The sequence below is a fragment of the Numida meleagris genome, chromosome Z (genome assembly GCF_002078875.1).
Source record: "Numida meleagris isolate 19003 breed g44 Domestic line chromosome Z, NumMel1.0, whole genome shotgun sequence".
Lineage (NCBI taxonomy): Eukaryota > Metazoa > Chordata > Aves > Galliformes > Numididae > Numida > Numida meleagris.
Genome location: NC_034438.1, coordinates 18,540,756 through 18,558,349, shown reverse-complemented (window position 1 = coordinate 18,558,349; position 17,594 = coordinate 18,540,756). Strand labels below are relative to the sequence as shown.

At 36.8% G+C, this 17,594-nt stretch overlaps 1 protein-coding gene across 4 annotated transcripts in view; it reads left to right on the top strand.

Moving 5' to 3' along the window:
• PDE4D (phosphodiesterase 4D) overlaps positions 1-17,212 on the top strand; it is a 606,949-nt gene extending 589,737 nt beyond the window's left edge. For 3 of the 4 annotated variants that reach the window (XM_021379888.1, XM_021379890.1, XM_021379889.1), the window contains 8 exons: positions 3,467-3,639; positions 4,629-4,727; positions 4,817-4,981; positions 6,687-6,786; positions 10,540-10,694; positions 11,210-11,332; positions 11,837-12,019; positions 12,656-17,212. In XM_021379888.1, the coding sequence (XP_021235563.1) occupies positions 3,467-3,639; positions 4,629-4,727; positions 4,817-4,981; positions 6,687-6,786; positions 10,540-10,694; positions 11,210-11,332; positions 11,837-12,019; positions 12,656-13,063 (1,406 nt within the window). In that variant the 3' untranslated portion in view covers positions 13,064-17,212. The remainder of the gene's footprint in view (positions 1-3,466; positions 3,640-4,628; positions 4,728-4,816; positions 4,982-6,686; positions 6,787-10,539; positions 10,695-11,209; positions 11,333-11,836; positions 12,020-12,655) is intronic. The other variant, XR_002433221.1, reaches the window with a different exon arrangement.

Genomic DNA, 17,594 nt, shown 5'->3' with positions numbered 1-17,594 from the left:
AATTATGGGAGTTGAGAGTTGACTTTTTTGCCCTTTTTTTTTTTTTTTTTTAGGCTCTTAAAATTGAGTAGCTTTCCATATTGCTTTCTGTCTTCAGAAAGTGTACATTCAGTTTTTCACTGGCCAGTATTTGAGCACAGAGGTTATGGTTGATCCATTCCGTTACAGCTCATTTAATTTGTGTAAGTGGTATCCCTGTGTGTGTAGTGACAGATATTCATATACATATTGTCATGTAACATTACAGTGATTGCTACCAAATTAAGAAATGAACATAGAATGAATTAAGTATGCCATATATTACAAATAGTTCTTCCGTTCTGTTTCCCTTATGGCCAGAAGGAAAGTTAAAGCAAAGCAGTTGCAGTGTGCTGAAAGCAGACAGACACAAGTAACCTCATTAAATCTCACAGTTCTCATGCTTTGGTATTCCCTCCCTACACGTGAGAAGGCTGATGAATATGACTAAGTCAACATCGGTGCAGACGGCTGCCAGGAGAGTCTGTGCAGCTAAAGAGCTTTCTCGGTGGGATGCGAACATGAAAAAAGCCTTGTGCAGTATTACAAAGGCTGTGGTTTCTCCTCTATAGTTGTGCAGAAGGCAGTGTATATATCTTGATAAAACTGTTTCTAGGCAGCTGATTTTGAACAAGAAATAAAGTAAATATATCAGTTTACACTGGTTCATTAAGGCTGTGCATGTAAAGGGAGGCACAGCTAGATATATTTAAATTAGGATAACAAATCCTTCAAGAGGTGCTGATCACTCATGAAATCTTATTTCTACCATAGATGGGGCTTTTTTTTTTGTCAAAAGCAGTGGGTTTTTTTTGTTCAAGTCCATTTTATGCTGCTTGTCACTGTAATCTAAATGGATCTCTTAATGTGCTGGTTCAGTTTATCCATGATTGCAGTAGTGTGCCTGAGCACTGCACTGCAGCACAGCAGGATTTCTTATATGAAGAAAGTGATGAGCCTGTATTGTAGTGAGTCGCTGTTCCATGGCTTCAGGAGCCCTGAAAATGACAGTATAATGTTGCCTGAGAAGACGACCTACTTAGGCTGACTGAAAAGGCTGAGATACCAGTGATTGCATGTCTTTACTTGAAAACTTAAGGCTCATTTTGACAGGATAAGGAAATGCATTTGTCAGCCTTACAGGATACCAGCAGAAAGAGTGCTGGAGAGGCCATCACTTACAAATTACTGAGCCGTGGATACTGTTTTGCGGCTGCATATAAACGAAAATCCATATTTAAAAATGCAGGTGCAAGAGGAATACAATGGGGAAAATAACTCTGCTGGAGAATTATTGCTTAAATCTAGTATTCTTAAAATATGCACCCTAAATGTGTAGATTCTGAGCAACAATGAAAAGAAGGAAAAAATTCTGTCTGTCTATAATTAAAATAATATGTTATCTATTTAGAAAGTAACTTACCTCCTGAACATGTACAGACCGTCACATTCAAGATTTAGGAAGTTGTAATGAGAAAACAGGTTTTCACTGATCTTCAAAATGGATGGACTGTAAATAGGGCCATATGACATGTATAAAATTATTTTAATTATAACAAATATATTCCATGTTGAACAGTTAAGGCTCCTGTCTTGAGTCTGATAATATCCAAGCTTTGTATTTTTCCATGTAACTAACGTGTTTTCCTGTGAAGAGAAATTGTAAGAGAACTTGTCAAGGAGTATAATATAACCAGGGTCAAAATGGCAAGTTGACTTCTGTGGATATTCAGATGGGCCTGAGACACTTTACCTCATGGTTACCAAAAACACAGGCAATCCTGTGGAATTCCTTAGCAGATATGAAGTTGTTCAGACAGACCGTTCCTTTCACTCGAATTATTCTGACAGCTCAGCTTATGAATCTCCCTTTGATAGGTCTAAGCTTTGTGAATATGACCAAAACCATAAACATCAAAGCATGAACACGAGTCACTGTTCCTCATCTATTGTCAGTTTGCACCAGTCAAGAGCTCCAGCGCTTATCCTCCCCCATTTTTTCTGATTGTCCACTTGTGAAGAGCCAAGTGTGGTGGGGGCAACCAGGGAACTTGGTGCCTCGGGCTAAGGCTTCGTGACATTTCTGCAGTCTCTTCTTCTGTTCTGATTTGTTGGGAATTTGTGGAGTCCAGTAAATGCAGGCTGGTAATTGAAAAGAGAAATGAAAAGGGAAAAAAGAGAAAGAAGCAAACACAGTAACATGCTAGAAATTAAGAATGCTCATCTGGTTTCAGAGCCTTTATTGAAGATGGCTATTGCAAGAAGAATAAAACAGACATATTTTTTTTAAAGCCCTGTGGTTTTTTTTGTTTGTTTTTTTGTTTGTTTGTTTGTTTGTTTCTTCTAAGTTGTTTTTAAATCATAGTTTGCCTTCTGGAGTCTAATGTTAGAAATATGTCCTTGATATTCCAGGTTTTGCTGTGAGGCGTCTAGAGAAGGTGCAGATACATTTTATCAGATAAGAGATGACTTAGAGGAAGTCATTAAAGCACCACAATAAAACACAGCATGAATAAAATGAACAGAAATTTAAGCAAAATTCTAGCAGTATTGGCAGGAAAGCTCTCTGTTGCCCTGATTTGGGTTTCATTGGGGACCACAAGTGTTTGCAGTGCTCCACACCCCCATACTGTTTCTGCAGTGATCATCTGGCAATGGCCTACGTATACTTTACTCTGCCTTTAATCCTTGACATAGTGGTAAAAAGTTCTGCTGTCATGAACATTAATGATGTATATGAAGTTATGCCACTGATACTGCTGTGAAAGCAAAAGCTCAGAAGAAGATGCGGGATTCTTTTAGCAGAATAGTCCTTTTGTCAGTATTACTGTATTTATAGGTGCTATAAATTGTAACAGAAAAGAGCTGCACTGCTGACATGAGCTGCTTTCCCATGCAAAACCTTTGTTGATAGGGCTCCACCAGAAAAAGCCTTTCTGTGTTGTGCAAGGTCTTAGCACTGACAGAGCCATCTTGCAAGCGTCAGGTCTTTGGAGTCCTGAGATGTTTTAGAAAAATTATGCTGTCTTGAATTTTTTGTTGTGTTTTTTTTCCAGAAAAGAAGAAAATTTAAATTTTGTTGCCAAATGAGTATACAGTCTTCCGTTCTCCTGTAATAATATTTTTTAAATGAAACGACTAACCCTGTCCACAGTGCTAGGGGTACAAGGGAAGTGGAAATAAGACAGTCACAAGTCATATTTGAAGCCAGTTCAGAAATAATGATGCAATTTGTGATGCAGAGTTCTGCTTTACTGAAGATCAGATCTATGTTTATCTTGTTTCATGTTTTTATTGCTCTCAATGTGAAGTATCTGTTGCAAAATCTACAATGGCAAATAGAAGTTTTGTTAAGAATTACAATATCCATGATATGAAACTTAACAGTGAAGTGGACAAGAATATTTTTAATTAATTTCAAAAATGTTTTTTCTTCATTCTTTTGAAGATAAACAACATGAAGTTGAAATCCCTTCTCCAACACAAAAAGAGAAAGAGAAAAAGAAGAGGCCAATGTCTCAGATCAGCGGGGTCAAAAAATTGATGCACAGCTCCAGTTTAACCAATTCCAGTATTCCCAGGTTTGGAGTTAAAACAGACCAAGAAGATGTTCTTGCCAAGGTAAAGAATATTTAAATATTTGAATTTAAACCACTGAACTAAAAATAGAGAACATATTACATCCTCTGCTTATAACCGTGATTTCAAGCAGTAGCAGTAAAGGCTGATCTCTCTCAAATATAAATCTGGTGAAGCAGAAAAGTAACAAGTGAAATCAGAATTAGGCCTTGAGGGTTGATTTCCACATGAACAGGATTTCAGCAGGAATGTTTGCTGCCTGGAGATGGGATGGAAATTAGCAGTTGTGGATACAATAATAATGTATATTGTATAATAATGCATATTCCTAAACAATACCTGAGGAATGAAGTGTGAACTTGTATATAGTCAGAGGAATGAAAATACATAGCAGCTGTATGTTTTCAAAAATGCACAACCGTACGTAGCATTAGAGCTATTGTTGCAGGTCTTGTCATTTGCTTTATCATTTCATGTGCATCTGTTTTTACGGACACTTCCTATGATTTTGCATCAGTAGCTTTTTGGCAATAATCTAAAACTGTTATGAAGTGATTATTCATTCAATTTTAGCTGTTTGCTTTTGGAAATGTGCCTATCCTTGTGTTCCCAGGAATTTCCCACTTCATATGAACTGTCAGTCTGTTGCTGAGATCTAGGGAGATGGCAGCGTAACTGCAACATCTCTGCAGTTCACCTCCTCCTTGAACCTACTGGGCAGTGAGATGGGAAGTGTGTCTGTTTTTTCAAGATACTGTACCATTTCTTCTTCTGTAGCAATCCACTTAAAAGTGGCACTCCTTCCTGCCTAGTGGGTCAAAATCAGGAAAGGTGGTAGCTGCAAATGTAAATATTTCAAGGTTACTAGCAGCAACTTTCCCCCTTGCAGAGTTTAGCATATAATATTCACAGTGGCTCTACCAGACAGCTAGCTTTGCATTTTCATGAGTCTGCTGTTTGTGACTTTTTCAAATGAAAAATGCTGGAATCCTGTGTGTTTTCAGCACTGCTGTTGCTCAATTCTGTTCTAGGAACTAGAAGATGTGAACAAGTGGGGCCTTCAGGTTTTCAGAGTAGCAGAGCTATCTGGAAACAGACCTTTGACAGTCATCATGCACACCGTTTTTCAGGCAAGTAGGAGCAGCCTTGCTGTCTTGTGCTTATCTCAGAAATTTTGCCGTACTTTGTAATCTGAATTGTTTCTCTTTTCCCTTTCTAGGAACGAGATCTGTTAAAAACATTTAAAATTCCAGTGGATACTTTAATAACTTACCTGATGACCCTAGAAGACCACTACCATGCAGACGTAGCATATCACAATAATATACATGCAGCAGATGTTGTTCAGTCAACCCATGTCCTGCTATCAACCCCGGCATTAGAGGTAAACTATGCTGCAGTGGGAAAGAGACAGACATGAGAGGAAAGGACATGCTAAGACTCTTTGCAACTAAATGAAAAGGATTTTAGTTTCTGCCATGTTTTTTCAAAAGAAATCTTGACATTTCTGTCATGAATTACACTCTTTCAAAGATACTTTGTGAGGACCAAGGTTTATTTACATGCAAATACTGTGCAGAAAATACCATATTTTTCTTAAAATCATGATCTGATACTTGCAGCTTTGCGCTGTCATAACCTTTTTCATTGTAACATGATACATAACTTGTTTCTACTGCCTCATTATTAACTGCCTCCTCTTCCGTCATTATTTCATTAGTGGGACTCCCACTAACTACAGTGAAATTGCTTAGAAAAGAAAGGTAAAATGGGTTTCACTCAATAGAGCCGCCTGGTTTTTGTTTTTAGTTTGTGCGTGCTTGTACTGGTTCTGGAAGGCTATTTCTGTGTTTGTTTCTCAGGCAGAGTGGACCGTGTGCTAAATTTTCACTGGACTATATAATTGTTTTCATAAATATTTAAAAACTGAACAAAAATTAGCATTTCATATGATCTTTTCTGAGGAAATCTTTTGTGAAAGTGTATAAATCTCTGAAGTGAAGGGAAATTAAAGATGGATAGAAATTGCTTTCCCTTTGTGAAGTACAGTTCAGTCCTTATTGTATCAAGCACTGACATATCCCACTGAAGTGCTAGAAAAAGGCAGGTAAAACAAGCAGGTGGAGGAAGGATTTGTCCTCGTTTTCAAGGAAGGGCTGCATTTTGACTCCTTTTCATTACGACCAATCTTTCACATTACTGAATGCCTTTGCTTTACTTTCCTCTTAATGGGAGGGTTGTCACTGGATCTTAACACAGTTGGCAAAGATCCTCAAAGTCTTCTTTGAGTTCTGTTGAGAAGGATTTTCATCATCTCCAAAGCAATATCAGACTATGTTCTTAAATCACTCTGATTTTACCAAACAGCTGAACTGACTGTAAGGTGCTTTTTTATTTCTTCATTTTCTTAATTAACCAGCTGTTTTTGATGGCCTTGCTCTCAGAAGTTTTGGGAAGTGAAATAGCAATATCTGCCCATTGTTGACCAGTTATGAAAACCATTATATAACTTGAAAGCTTGTGACAGCAAGAGACTGGGCTCAGTGACATAATGGCTCCCTTGCAGTTCTCACTTCCTACCTTCCTAATAATCTCATACTGAATAAAAATCAGTAAATGTTAAGTAATATATCTTGTAGTTTTTCACCATTTCTTCTAACATCATTGAGGAGATGTTCTTTCTTCAAATGCAGGACTATGTGTTTTTTGTGTAACGCAGACTGGAATGTTTAACTTGAATTTCTACTGTAAGTCAGAAATCTAAATCTGTAATAAATGATCTAATAAACATGGACTTATTTACATATTGAAACTGAAAAACACTTCGGTTACTGAATTTAGTGAAGCTGCCAGTGTGAAGTAAGAGTAGTTCTACTTTGGCCAACTTTGAAATATTTATGGAATTCTGTGTAACTGATGATTTACAAAAGGTTATAGTCACCTATATGTAAAATATATTGAGATTTGTGATGCATTTCAAATGTGTTTTGCTTGTTCAGTCAGACCTAGGTTCAAAGTCAAGTCTTTTTTTTACTGAAAACAGTTTTTCATTTATTAGTGATTGTCATTTCTGTTTCATGGTTTTCTAGGCAGTGTTCACTGATTTGGAGATTCTTGCAGCAATTTTTGCCAGTGCAATACATGACGTAGATCATCCTGGGGTTTCAAACCAGTTTCTTATCAACACAAGTAAGTTTGATGTTCAGTGGTTTTCTCAAGACTTTGCTGCAAAATTTGTATGTAGCACCTGAAAAATACACAATTTATTCGTTGTTTGCATCTGTACCTTCCCTCATTAAATAGGCAGATGTTTGTATTTAAAACTTGATGTTATTTTGTATTATCTGTCACTTTAGAAATAATATACACACGGCACTCACTAGCAAGAATTAATAAGTCATGAACTATAATTGTGGCTCTGTTTCAGTGTATTCGATATTGTCGCTTTCCTGGATGTTAGTTCGTTGGTGTACATTAATTAGATAAAGTTGTAGGAGATAAAGGAAGATTAGATAAAATACCCCCCCAAAAAAGAAAAAGGAGTGGTTAATGTTTTAATGTTGGAATCATATAGTATGACCAAGGATAGCCATACATTTTTTTAAGAAATATAAAAAATAAGTTTCTTTTTAGAAAACAGATCAGCAGGCCCATCTCTGCCTCTCCCTGGCTGCTGCACTTATTTTCTCATCTCGGCATAGTTATGCCTCTCGGGCTGAATTTTCTCAGCCTACCCCTGCAAACTGTGGAAAATCTTTTCTCTTTTTTATGTGTCTAGATTGTGCTCAATGTATGGAGGAAAATGAGCTAATGAAATGAGACCCTAATATCATCTCCAAATTTGAAAACCATTGTACTTGTTCTGCATTTCTCATGGCCGTTCTATGCAGCGTTGCATGAACCACTTCCTCTCTTTTATCTTCTGCTTGAAAAGCACTGTGAGTTTCATGGAGTACAGTAGTGGCACATTTACTGAATGGCTTCTCTCCTCAGTGTAACTTGCTTTGATTACAGTGTGGGTACCACACTGTAGGTCAGTGCAAGTTTCATCTTAAAATATTATTTCTTTTGACACCCTTTGTCTTCTCCTTTTACTGGCCCAGAAGTACAAAATTTGAAATAAAAAAAATAATCCAATATAAATTAAAAAAAAAATCCAAGCACATAAGAAGAAAAAGCTACATAAATGAAAACCTGCGTAGGGGTATGTGTTTGCGCATCGGGTTTGCACCTTCATAGGTACTGTCATTTAAGCACTTGGGTGAATCTGTTCCTCTGGTACTAAAATAGTACAATCCCATATCAACAGTACAGTTTGAAGAAGGGAGATCCTGTTCTGACTCATTGCTGCTGTATATTCAGATAAGACCTCTAGTCTAGCCTGCATCTAATTTTATTTGCCTTAATGGCCTGAGGGCTACCCTGTAGTGAAATTCAATTTGGTGACTAATGTGCAAGGTGGAGGAAGTCTCTGTGTTGGTAACAAGTGCCGTTCAGCAGTGTGATGCAGAAATATAGTAAATCAAGCATTGTGCATGAAACTCTGTGATGTCCAAATTCTTAACAATTGGCATTTGTAAATGAAGTTTGTTTTTTTAATAGAAATCGAATATCAGGACATATTGGTGGCTCTGAGGCGCTATGTGGAAAGCACTGAGTTGTTTAGATTAGCAGCAAGAAAGGCTAGATGAAGGGACCAGAACTGCTACATAAAGCTCACCTTTAGGCAGATGGTTGAAATTCAGCTGAATTAGGAGCAATTCTGATTTAGCAGCTTAGAAGAAATGTTTTGTTCCACTCAGTTCAGCTTTTGATAGAGAAGGCTTTTGTGTAAATCAAGTAGTGTCACCAGCTGGAACTACTGTTGCCAAGCTCAAAAGCAACAAAGGGATTTTTATCATTTGAGTTGTTACATGTATGAGAAGAAACCATAGGAACAGAAACAATCAAAGACCGTCTAATTTAGGTTTCTTTAGGTATCTACTAACTGATGTTTTCAGTGAGAGCTTGAGAATCAGTGACCATATGGATTATACACACACAAAATTTCTCAAATCCGAGATTTTCCTAACCTCCAGAAGATCATTTTCTTCCATTTACTTTTGGGTTTTCCAATGAATCTTACAAAGTAATAGCATTTCACTAAGAATTGTATAAATACATTCAAAGAAGCATGATAGATCTTCAGTTACCTAACTATGTACTTATTTCCATATTCCACATTATTCTTTATAATTATTTAGATGTAATATTTCTGAGTATTATTTCCCTTTTCCAAAATTTAAAGTCTGTTTACAAAGTTGTCCAAAAATGTGATCCTCAGAAATACTATTAAAATATAAACAAATATGGATTGTATTAGTGTCAGGGTAGGTGCCTATTTTATCACTGTAAGCTTGTCCTTTTGGACAAATAGTCTTGAAGCTTATAGTGTGCTTCAGAGTTTACCAAGGGGGAACTTTCTTCCATTTCCACCTCCATTACATAGTTGAGCACATTTTAGCTCAGTGTGTAATTCCAGCCCTTCCAGCCCCTGTAGTTCATTTATGTTGAATGCTTTCCACTTCGAGCAGCTTTTCAGGATGCTCTTTGAAAGGAAAATAAACCACTACCTGTCTTCTTTGTAAGAAAAATGACAAGTAGGCAAGCTCTGTAAATATTTTGTGAAAGAGATATAATTTGACAAATTTGCTTTCTTTTTCCTTTTGCTATTACATTTTTGCTACCGTCAGGATAAGGAAAGGTAGAGGAAGATTTTCCCTATTTACAAGATCAATAGGTTCAGGACAAGAGAGGAAGACAGCAGGAGAATACATAATGAGACTAATGAAATCTGAAGAGCAGGGCTTTTATAGGCACCCACTGAGCCAGAGGAATTTTAAAACAAAGCTGCTATAAAGAAAGATAAAGAGGACAAGGTTTAGAATGGACTTGCATATGGTTAGATTTCAGATAGAACAACTGTAATAAATAGAAATTAATGTCAGCACTTCAGAAGCGCGGTTGTATAAAAAGTATGTCTTTTTGATGATAGATTCATTTTCAAGCTGTGTCTTTAAACAAATGCAAGCTGGCTGTGTGGTGTCCTTGTGTGAAATCTAAATCTGTGCAGAAAATTGTCTAAACTGCCTGTAATTGTCAAAGCTGACTGTTCAGACTGTATGTATGTGCCTCAGTACAGGCATTGCTAAGAAGAGGTATGAGCTCCACTTATTCCTACAGCCACGTGGAGTGATTGCCTGCAGAACACTTTTGTTAGAGATGGCAGCATTTTTTCATCAGGAGTTAATCATGCTCAAGTATGAGACGGTGGACAAGGCCACTGCTTGCATTTTCAAACCACATGGAAATGTATGTCTGTCCTACGAGCCTCCTCTACAGACGTCCTGTTCTCGTAGACTAATGATCCCTAGGCCTACTTATCTGAGTGCCTTAAATAACTGCAGAAGTACATTGGAAACCAAGATACGTGCTCTTTGCTTGACCTGCAGCAAAGCTTCAGCTGTGTATTCCCAGATCTGAGTAGCTGATAGGTGCAACTTCACTTAAATGATTGAATTTTAGTGGGCATGGTGGCATCAAGGATGTGATGAGAAAACGTCAGAATGTGTTTTAGTTTGTGCATTTTTATATAATATTTTCCATATGATTTCATACATATGTGAAAAAGTATTCTGAAAAATATCTTCCTGATATTGTTTTCTAACTTGCCATTCCAGCACAATTCACGGCAAAGCTGGCTTTTTTTCAGTGTACTTTTCCTTGATTTGTTAAGATGTTCAGTTAATTCTGTAAGTTTTGATCCTGTGGGAACTACAGGAAGTCTGTTACTGAAAGCTTATCTGTAAATCTTGTTAGGAATGTAATGAGTTTGAAAAATCATAAGGGATTTAGTGGAAATAAAGATTTTAGTAACGTTCTGCCCTGTGACTGTTACTGCAGATTCTGAACTTGCCTTGATGTACAATGACTCATCAGTACTGGAGAATCATCACTTAGCTGTGGGCTTCAAGCTGCTACAGGAAGAAAATTGTGACATTTTCCAGAATTTGACCAAAAAACAGAGGCAATCATTGAGGAAAATGGTCATTGACATTGTGAGTTCTGCTTTAGAGTCCCTTTTCCTTAGGGCCAGTAAATTAAATGATAAAGCACAGTATCATTTTATGATAAATCACATGTTGTTAGACCCATAATCAATGAAATAAAAATTTGAAGCTTTATTCTGTATTGTCCAAACATAAGTAGTGAGTTCTTTTCAGTTTGAATTACTGTCTCTACCTTTTTAGAAGGTACACAGCCCTGGTTCAAGCTGTTCTCACGCTGATGTCTAAGTCTGCTATTTCACCATCACTGTTAGAAATTTGCTGCTGAATCGATGATGATGAACTTAGGCTGATCAAATCTTTGTCCAATCATTGTGTCATTCTTAAAACAGAATAAAAACGTCTGGACACTAATGACACATGGGACTCAGAATTCTGTAGCCTACTCAGATTCCGATACAGAAGTTACATTTTTCCGTGAGAATAGTTTGTTGCTGCAGGCAAAGGTTTTTTTAAAGTCAATGGAATAATTTACTTGATACTCATTTATCTTTGTTTCTTTCAAGGTGCTTGCTACAGACATGTCTAAGCATATGAATCTTTTGGCTGATTTAAAAACTATGGTTGAAACCAAAAAAGTGACAAGTTCTGGTGTCCTACTTCTTGATAACTATTCAGATAGGATTCAGGTAAGAAAACTGATCTTCAGATGGTCATTTGTATTAACTTCTGTTAATTAATAACCTTTGCCTGCCAAGTCCCCAGCATGGGTTAGATCAACTGTCCATTTTCATGCATTTTATAACTCATTCTCTTCTCCCTTTTCACTTATGTATTTCTTACATATGACATATTCCATTATGTACTGAGTGATTCTTTGGGAGAGTGATAAGGTGGTAAAGTACTTCTGGACCTGTTTTGGTTTTGCCCTTCTGTTGAAATTATCAGCATCTCATTGGTCTTTCTCTGATATATTTTCTGTCTCTTACATAGGCAGAGGCAGCAGAAGTGAGGTAATTCATAGCTATTACTGCAAGTGTGAAAAACCCAAAATACTAAGTTTTTGCTGTTCAGAATAAATCTTGCACTACATGTATTTTCATGATTCTGCTTCACAGCCACCAAATGTGTAAATGGAAAAGGAACTGTTTTTCTTTAGTGTAATAACACAGCAGGTGTTCAATCTATTTTAGGTTCTTCAGAATATGGTGCACTGTGCAGATCTCAGCAATCCAACCAAGCCACTCCATCTCTACCGCCAATGGACAGACAGAATAATGGAGGAATTCTTCCGCCAGGGAGATCGGGAAAGAGAGAGAGGAATGGAGATAAGTCCCATGTGTGATAAGCACAATGCATCTGTAGAAAAATCACAGGTAATTGACTCGGTATTCTTTTCCTGGGAAACGAATATCCAGAGCCATTCTTTATATTTTGATATATTTCTGAATGCAGTATTTCTTTTTCCCCCCCCCGTAATTCAGCTCCTGTGTAGCAAGTGAGGGGAGCAGAGGTTCTTACTGTGAAAACAGTGCATAGCAGTATGCTTGCTGAAGGAATTCCATCGCTGTCATGATCTGCAATGAAGCACTGGCTTCAGTAAAGAATATTTTATAGCTTCTCATTTACGGTTTCTTTCAAAAGCAGAATTAAATATAATACAGCTGTTTGGCTTGCTAGATGTAGTGGAATTGTTTGCAAAGAACAATTAATGTCAAAACAAATCCTTTCCAAGTCCATATCCAGTATCCTGACTGAGGTATCTGAAATGATAAAAGACCCTGTTCTCTGCATAGAACAGCATGGGTTACTTTCAGACACCTTAAGAGCAATGTGTCTAGTGCCTCTTACTAGAGTTATCTTTCTCAGACATTATGCTCTGTTTATTTTTGACTGCATAAATATCCAAAGCTTCCGTGCAGTAAATAGATTAAATGACTGTGACTTATATGCATAGTTTTTTATTTCTTTGTGAATAAGATCTCATCCTAATCTTGGATTATTTGAAACAGGTGGGTTTTATTGACTACATTGTTCATCCTCTGTGGGAGACATGGGCAGATCTTGTTCACCCGGATGCCCAGGATATCTTAGATACACTGGAGGACAATCGAGAATGGTACCAGAGCACAATTCCTCAAAGTCCCTCTCCTGCACCTGATGACCAGGAAGAGGGTAGACAGGGCCAAACTGAAAAATTCCAGTTTGAACTAACACTGGAGGAAGATGGTGAGTCAGACACTGAAAAGGACAGTGGAAGTCAAGTAGAAGAAGACACCAGCTGCAGTGACTCGAAGACCCTTTGCACCCAGGATTCAGAATCTACTGAAATTCCTCTTGATGAGCAAGTAGGGGAAGAAGTAGAAGAGGAGGAGAACCAGACAGAACCTTGTGCAGTAGACCATTCTCCAGACACATAACAATGAGGACGTAGCCTATCTCTTTCTTGCCCTCTCCCTTTTTCTTCCTCTTTCTCTCTCTCTCTTTTTTTTTTAATTAGGTAATGGTTTCTAAAGTGTATGTCATATGCTATCACCATGATCACAACTCACTGTCATCGGCCAGGATGTTGGTTGATCAAAACTGACCTTGGTGACTCAGTTTGGCACTCAGGAATATTGTAACCAGAATCTTCACCTCCATTGCATCAGAAAGCAGGGGAGAGAGCATCGATAAACTAAGCTCTCCATTTCGCTGATTTGATTAAATTAAGCAGATGTTTTCACAGGAGTACCACCTGCCAACTGAATGCTGGTATGCTTTGGTAGTTTTTCATTTTATTTTACTTCACAAGCTAAGCTTTGGATAATGTTCATCATCGGAGGAAACAGACAGAAAATAAACTGAGGTTCCTGCTGGAAAACAAATGCACATAAACGATGGGACACAACATGAATCTGTATAACACGAATCTGTTACCAATAGGAAGATGAGCTGTGGAAATTGCATAATTTTCTAATTTCAAGTCTTCCTGATAAGTGACTGAAAAAAGTGTGACACGGTGGGTTGCACTAAACTCTGCATTTTGTATAATATGTAAAAGTGATCTTTTGTAGAGCTTACTTCTATTATTAAATGTACTGAGGTATTATATTTAAAGAAAAACACTTTCAGATTTCATCACATTTTTTTTTTCCAAAGAGTAACTTGCAAGTTTTCAGTACAAATCTGTGCTACACTGGATAATACTTCTAGGGTTTTTTTTCTTATTATTTTGCACCTTAGAATTTTGTGGTAATATTAAGCTGTAAAAGTCTATTCTTTTCTATATTAATGAGTTCCGTGAATATCCTTTATGCTACCTAAAACTTATTCAGTATGATGGCATTTTTTTGTTGTTGTTTTCATTATAATGTTCCCAAACATATTAGAGGAAGTTAAGTTTTGCTGTTGTCCTTATAGTGGCCTGATCCTGTCAGTTCTGTTTTACAACCAAAAGTGGTCCTGTTGATATCAGCTGGACCATTAAGATTAAGATTTGCAGGAGTAGAGCCAGTAAGAAAGATAATGAATTGTCTCTTTAATAAGAAGACTGCTCTTGTGTCTCTCTGAAACACGATTTTCAGATAATTTTGTGCCTGGGAAATGTAGATTGCTAAATCAGCACAGGCTAATACAGTGTTTGGAATATTTATTTTGGCAAAGGAAGCATTGCTGTAATGTTTCCAGTTTTGACTCTTTTAGTATTCTTTTTTTATCTGGCAGCTATCCAATGAAACCATTTGCTAATCTGTGACATACATACAACATAGAAATCATGATTAGCATTACTGTTGTCATGTTTTCGTTGCCAGAGGAGCCAGATCCCTCTTTTTGTGTTAATACTTCTAAGTAAATGAGGAATGCATTCGGAGAAGAGGGGTAGTTTACATTATTGTAATCTCAGATCTTTTCATTCTGTATAGAGCTTGTGCTGAGGGGAATCCCACTTTCAAGTTTGATTGATTGGTACTGAAAGCTTTGGTTATTTGGAAAGCTAAGTGGAGTTAGGAGCTCATATTTGTCATTTTCCTGTCCTGTTTGGTCACATGAAACAAAATAACTTCATCTGCACTGCTTTGCACTTCATTAAAATTGTAGTTTTAACTAGGGAAAGAGTTGCCTAGAGAAGGAGCAGACTCCCACCGTATCAAGGTGATTTCTTAACAAGAGAAAATATTGTCAACAATTATTTCCCATTTGAATTCATTTTGTAGGAAAATTGCAGATATAAATACAGTTGTTTATTTTTAGAGTGTCTGAGATGTAGAATAAGAACTTGTTTAAAAAATATTGGATAATAATTCAGCTTTTAAATGTATTTTGCATTCTCCTTTATCCAGGTCAAAGTTTTCCCTACCTTTAGCCCTCACAGGGCTTTAGCACAGATGATGCTGAAGGAGGAAAGAGAATGAAGAGAACTCATGTTTTTTCAGGTTTTGACTTTTTTGTTCTTCATCATTTCTTCCTGAACCTGACTCACCTAAAAGTCCTCTCAGTCCCCAAGAGTGCCTGGAACTTTAATAACGGAAAAGCAATAGAAATTCGAAAATAACCAATAGAAACCTGAAAAGGTTTTGTATCTGCACAAATTGAAAGTAAATGAAGAGAACAACAACGTATTGTGAGATATACACCCATACATATGGACAGTCACATAACAGAAAATGATATCATTTCTTAGAGATGGGGATATAATGCACTGTACAATCTTTTTTTTTCCTCTTTTGCCAAAGTGTGTTTTAGCGTTGCGCACTGCTTTAAAACAATACAATTTACAAGTGGCTTTATGTGTTCTAAATATTTTTGCCATAAGAAAATGCAATGAGTTGGCTATTGAGTGTGGGGGGCGGGGGGGGGGGAGGGGGAGAAAATTCACATTGCTTATAACAGTATGCTTTAGCTTGCAAGTTACTGTACTCAATAATGCTGTGTTTGAATTTTTAATTGTTTTGTGTCATTGTTAAAAATTATAGTGAAAGGATATAGGTAGAACAAACAGCATTCAGAAGCTTAAAAAACTTGAATGAAATGGATTTTACAGAAAGCTTTGACAATTCTTTTAAAATGCATTATTTATTTTATTTGTGCCATGCATTTTTCTCACCAAATGACCTTACCTGTAATACAGTCTTGTTTGTCTCTGTTTACAACCGTGTATTTATTGTAATGTACATACTGTAATGTTAATTGTAAATTATCAGTTCTTATTATAACATCATCCTTGTCTGGGTGGTGTTGTTATATTTGGAAACTCTTGGTGAGAGAATGATTATTGTGTATACATATTCCTTGTACATTTTGTTTCCCCTGTAATATATGCTGTGTCACCTTAGAGCTTGTTTATGGAAGATTCAAGAAAAGTATAAAATACATAAAGATATATCAATAAAATTAAAAAAAAAAAAAAAAAGCTGCAGGTCTTTGGTCCCAGGGCTGTGCCTTAACTTCAAACAATATTTTCTTCTGTTTTGCTGCATTTGAAAGTAAGGTAGCTTTGGGGATAGGGCTGGGCATATCTACCGTATTTTTGTTTGCTAGCTGATGTGGTTACTTGTGCGAGCTAGTTTGCATGGTACTACAGAGAGCTTTCATTCACAAACATGCTGGAAGTTGAAGCTTTTCCAGACTTCTGGCAATATAATTGTATTGCCTCTCTGATTATCTTTTTACAGGCTATCATCAGGGATTATTGCAGCCATTACTTGCTACTAAAAAAACAATGATGCTGTATTTCAGTACTGAATTGTGCTGAACGAGCTTTGGAAAGCATTTCTAATAAGCATTTGATTTTAATGCATATTTGCAAATGAAACAAATGGAACTAAATGGGGATAGCTCATACACTTGCTTTTTTAACAGTCATCTAATACTCTTTATTTAGTAGCACAAATTACCACTATATAAGCAGAATCAATGAAGTAGGACAAAAGACAGCTTCAATCTTGGAAATGCTTTCCAACACTAGTATTAGTGTTATAAGCAGCCAAAGCTTTTATTTTGTATAGATGTATGTAAGGCTTTGTACAGGTGTGTATAGCATAATGCACTAGATCTATAGGAGAACGATAGACCTTTAGATCTTTTAATAACACTAGTATTAGGTTTGCAGGTTGGACTCTGAGCATCTCTTGCTGTTTGAGTATCACGTTGCTCCAAACTGTGTAGGACTGATAGCAATGAATTTGCCAGAGCAAGGTAAATACCTCTCCTCATTCCAGTGATGCCCAGCCCCTGTAGCATGCGACCTTTCGTTAAAAGAGGAGATTCTTTTTCAAGGGAAAACAGAGCCTCCTTTTTGACACAAACTGTAGATTTTAGCAGCCCTGGCCCAAAGGAAATGGATTGCTTTTGTTTTAAACAATATAAAAGGGACACTATAACAACAAAAATCCTGAACAACTTTTTGTTATTAATTTGGGGATGTCTTGAGAGTGGCAACTTGTGTGAACATTGCACATGACAATTCTTTCACTGGTTTCTTAGCCTCTCTTACAGCCTATGGGATAGTACTGTACATCAATACCTTCATATGAAATTTTTATATGCAATGGAAATAAAGCATGTGTTGATTCTGCCTAGTTACCGTATTTGATTTCCTTTTGCAAGTTTTTTCCATTTACATGTCATAGCTGTGACATCTCAAGAAAAAGCATTTGCCAGAATAATTAGATTACAGTATTTTTCTTTAACGTACTATATTATGGGTAGATAATAAAAAATAACTGGGGGGATTTATTAGATAAGTCACTTAAATGTGATAGTTCATGAAGTCTAATCAGGAGAGGTGCAATGCGGTTGTCTAGGACGGCATTCAGTCTCAATTTTCATAACATTTTGCCACTGACTTTAGTTGCAGAAGAAGTATATCCCAAGAAAATAAATTGTCAGCCTTAAAGGAGCTAGGAGGGTAGGAATTGCCTAGAGGGGCGATGCACCAGGATAGCAGTAAGGGGGGGAGGAGTCAAGGAA